The sequence below is a fragment of the Neltuma alba genome, unplaced genomic scaffold (genome assembly GCF_004799145.2).
Source record: "Neltuma alba isolate B1F8T4 unplaced genomic scaffold, ASM479914v2 tig00011313_pilon, whole genome shotgun sequence".
In the NCBI taxonomy this organism is placed as follows: Eukaryota; Viridiplantae; Streptophyta; class Magnoliopsida; order Fabales; family Fabaceae; genus Neltuma; species Neltuma alba.
Genome location: NW_021636021.1, coordinates 67,460 through 70,429, shown reverse-complemented (window position 1 = coordinate 70,429; position 2,970 = coordinate 67,460). Strand labels below are relative to the sequence as shown.

Genomic DNA, 2,970 nt, shown 5'->3' with positions numbered 1-2,970 from the left:
GATAACATACGTTTAGTCACCAGGTCCATGAAGCCAAGTGACACACAAAAAGACATTGCATAAATTAAAAGACAATCAACTACGTAGCCACATAGAAGATCCTACATTCCTAATGAAGAAACCAGAAACCAGCTGACATGGTCTCATAAGGACTAATCCAAAAGATGACAATGACAAGACATGGCAATAACACTAAAATTCTTCAGTTCTTCTCTTGCTTGATGCTCTTTAAAGGCTTGGACGATGTCTTGATAGGTGAGGCATTGGGTGAACGAACCCATTTCTCCTTAACTCCAATGATCCTCTTCCCAGCTACCTTCCTCTTTGGCCTGTAAGTTGAGGGGCCAGCTATCCTAGACAGAGGTATCTCCTCAATGCCGGGGCTGTCTTCATCATTCTCGTCGATGGCAACATTAGTAACTTCATTCAATACTAGTGGGTCAGCAGTGACAGATTCAGGAACGACTGTGTCAGTGGCCTATAAACATTGAGGAAACAAACAACACATTATCTCCAAATGTTAGGGAATTAAAACTTTAGCAACATGTTTATATCTAAGTACCTCTTCTTCAGCATGGGTGTTCTGATCGCTAACCTGTACATGGCAGGAACATTTTTTTCCAAAAAAACTGTAAGTTGAAATTGAAAGTTGAAAAACAAACAAAGCCCTTAAATTGGAACTTCAATATAATAGTGTCTTGCCTCATTGAATTCATCCATCAAATCAGTGCACTGTGTGAATGATGCAACAGATATGCCAGAATTTGGGAAGTCAACGTTATACTTGTTCAGCTTAAGTTTCAACAGCACCGTCTTTCCAACCATTAGGTCTAGCTCATCAGGAAAATCATATTCACGTTCCTCCTTAAGAAGCATAATACACATTTTTAATTTTTAAGTGACGCAAAGCCATGACTACACTATACATGATCAACAGAAATAATCCATTACCTTAATAAGAGTGTGATTCATCTCAAGTGCAGTCTTTTGGAAGAAATTAGAAGCAAGTTTGTCAAAGAAGACTACAGTTGCCTTGCCAGATGAATCCTCAACCGTGTAGTGGACCCTTAACCTATAAATAGTACTCATTATTAACCTTAATTAAGCGAAGCTCGCACCCATAAAAGATTTCTGAAGATGAGGTGAGTTAAAGTTGTACTTGGGTTCAAAAGTCACATGTCCTTTCTTGCAATTAATGCATGTTTTTTTCCCACTCACACTCCTTGGTTTGCTGCCACACCTGGAGCAACCTTCATAGCACCAGCCATGCCTCGTGTCAACTTTGACTACTAAGCACTTTATGAGGAAGAACGAATCCTATCAAACATTTACAGTGATCAAACCAGTAATCTACCATATCACAGGTTAAGAAATTACTAAAAATAATGAAGTCTGAAAATACTTACAGCTGGCTGATTGCATATGTCTGCAACAAAAATCAAAGGATGGTTACGGAGCAGGCTAGTTGCAGACTGATCATTTGATTGTGTAGTAGCAGTATGAGAGATTGTGCTGATAGTAGGAGAGGGTAATGTGGTAGCACTGCTCCAATGATACGGATCAATAATTAATAAGTTATGGTTTATGGGAATAAAATGACATATGAGAATGGTCAACATTGGTGTGGGACATGCCAATGCACTATACCTATCGATAAAATGCTTGACTTCTGGAAACTTTGGATTGCATGAAATCTGGGTGGCATGGTATGAGCTGCAAATCTCAGCCATACCTGAAGGAAAATGGCAAGTATAAAACATAACAGTTACTGAGGACGAACTACACAAAAGAATATCCAAAATGAGTACTGATGAATCACCATCATCATCAAATCCAATCCTTCCAAGCTGCATAATCATCACAACAGGAGATTGCATGGTGCTAATATCCATCATGCAGACATTGGTTGCACAGTCATCATAAAGAACGCAACCCACAGTATTGCCACTGAAAGAAATAATCATTTACAGATAAGTTTACTCAAGGTTTACCAAAAATGAAACACCATTTATGTAAGATACTCACAGCTCATCTACCAGCAACAATCGCAATTTGTTCTTGATCTCATTGTTAGACTTGTACTCCTCTAGATGCCCAATTGATGCAACGAATCCAATGACATCTAACAGAGGAATATAATAGTAAACCAGATGACTAAGTAGTGGGGAACAATAGTCGAACTCATAAAGGAGGAAAACCTGAACTTAATATTACACTTACCAATAAGATAGTCAACATGGTTGCTCTCCTTCATCTTAATTATGTCACGAATAGGGAAGAAATGATAAGAGTATTCAGGTATTTGGGCAAGTACTTCCTTCACATATGTGTAAGTACCTAGTGTCAGTTTGAAAGCATGGTTTGTTGCCCTGTACTCCTTATTATTTGGAGAGACGACGAAATTAGCCATAAAATAAGTTATCCCTTCCACTGCCATGGCACTAAAACGATCAAATAGGTTTTTGTTCATGATAGAAGCTTGGATTCTTGTCCCCTATTTGTTGCCAACACAAGAAAAGGAAATAAGGTAAGTAGTGTGTGCATATTGACAGAGGGAAAATTATTTAGGTAAAGGGATATAAAGCATTCTAACCTCTTCGTCTATCAGTAGCATGGACACAAAAAACCTCAGTAGGAGACTCCTTCTTGTAGACATTCCACCTCCTGATCACACGAACTGTAATTCTCCATCTGTCAGTTGAGTCATTGACTTCCTTCAGCAGAGAGCACTTCTTGGCAGCCATTTTTGGGACCACAACGAATAACTTAAGTTGCTGACTTATGAAAGAAAGTAGGCTTATGCAGGAGTGTGTGAAGCCAATAGCACATATCTGACTTTATAGGGAAAGAAAGCTGTAAATCGACAAGAGTGGAAGCTAAACTTCCATCGAGTTGAGATTTGAGGTCCTCAACTGAGAGTGGCTACTTAATTATTATGTTTGAAATGGACCAGAAATAAGCCATCATAAA

The 2,970-nt window shown here is 38.7% G+C and overlaps 1 protein-coding gene across 1 annotated transcript; it reads right to left on the bottom strand.

Annotated features, from left to right (window-relative positions):
• Window positions 1-202: 202 nt before the first annotated feature.
• Window positions 203-2,744, bottom strand: LOC114711759 (uncharacterized). Its single transcript, XM_028896189.1, has 11 exons — window positions 2,628-2,744; window positions 2,221-2,494; window positions 2,026-2,122; window positions 1,820-1,947; window positions 1,648-1,732; window positions 1,407-1,542; window positions 1,241-1,317; window positions 952-1,072; window positions 703-864; window positions 563-595; window positions 203-478 (listed from the first exon to the last, which is right to left on the bottom strand). The coding sequence occupies exons 1-11, from the start codon at window positions 2,742-2,744 to the stop codon at window positions 203-205; spliced, it is 1,506 nt and encodes a 501-aa protein (XP_028752022.1).
• Between the last annotated feature and the right edge of the window lie 226 nt (window positions 2,745-2,970).

Excerpts from the sequence above, each read along its gene's own strand:
- LOC114711759 (XM_028896189.1), bottom strand. The coding sequence starts at position 2,744 with ATGGCTGCCAAGAAGTGCTCTCTGCTGAAGGAAGTCAATGACTCAACT. Across the intron at positions 1,948-2,025 it reads TTGTTGCTGGTAGATGAGCT|TGGCAATACTGTGGGTTGCG; the intron begins GTGAGTATCTTA and ends TATTTCTTTCAG. Across the intron at positions 865-951 it reads TGAATCACACTCTTATTAAG|GAGGAACGTGAATATGATTT; the intron begins GTAATGGATTAT and ends ATGCTTCTTAAG.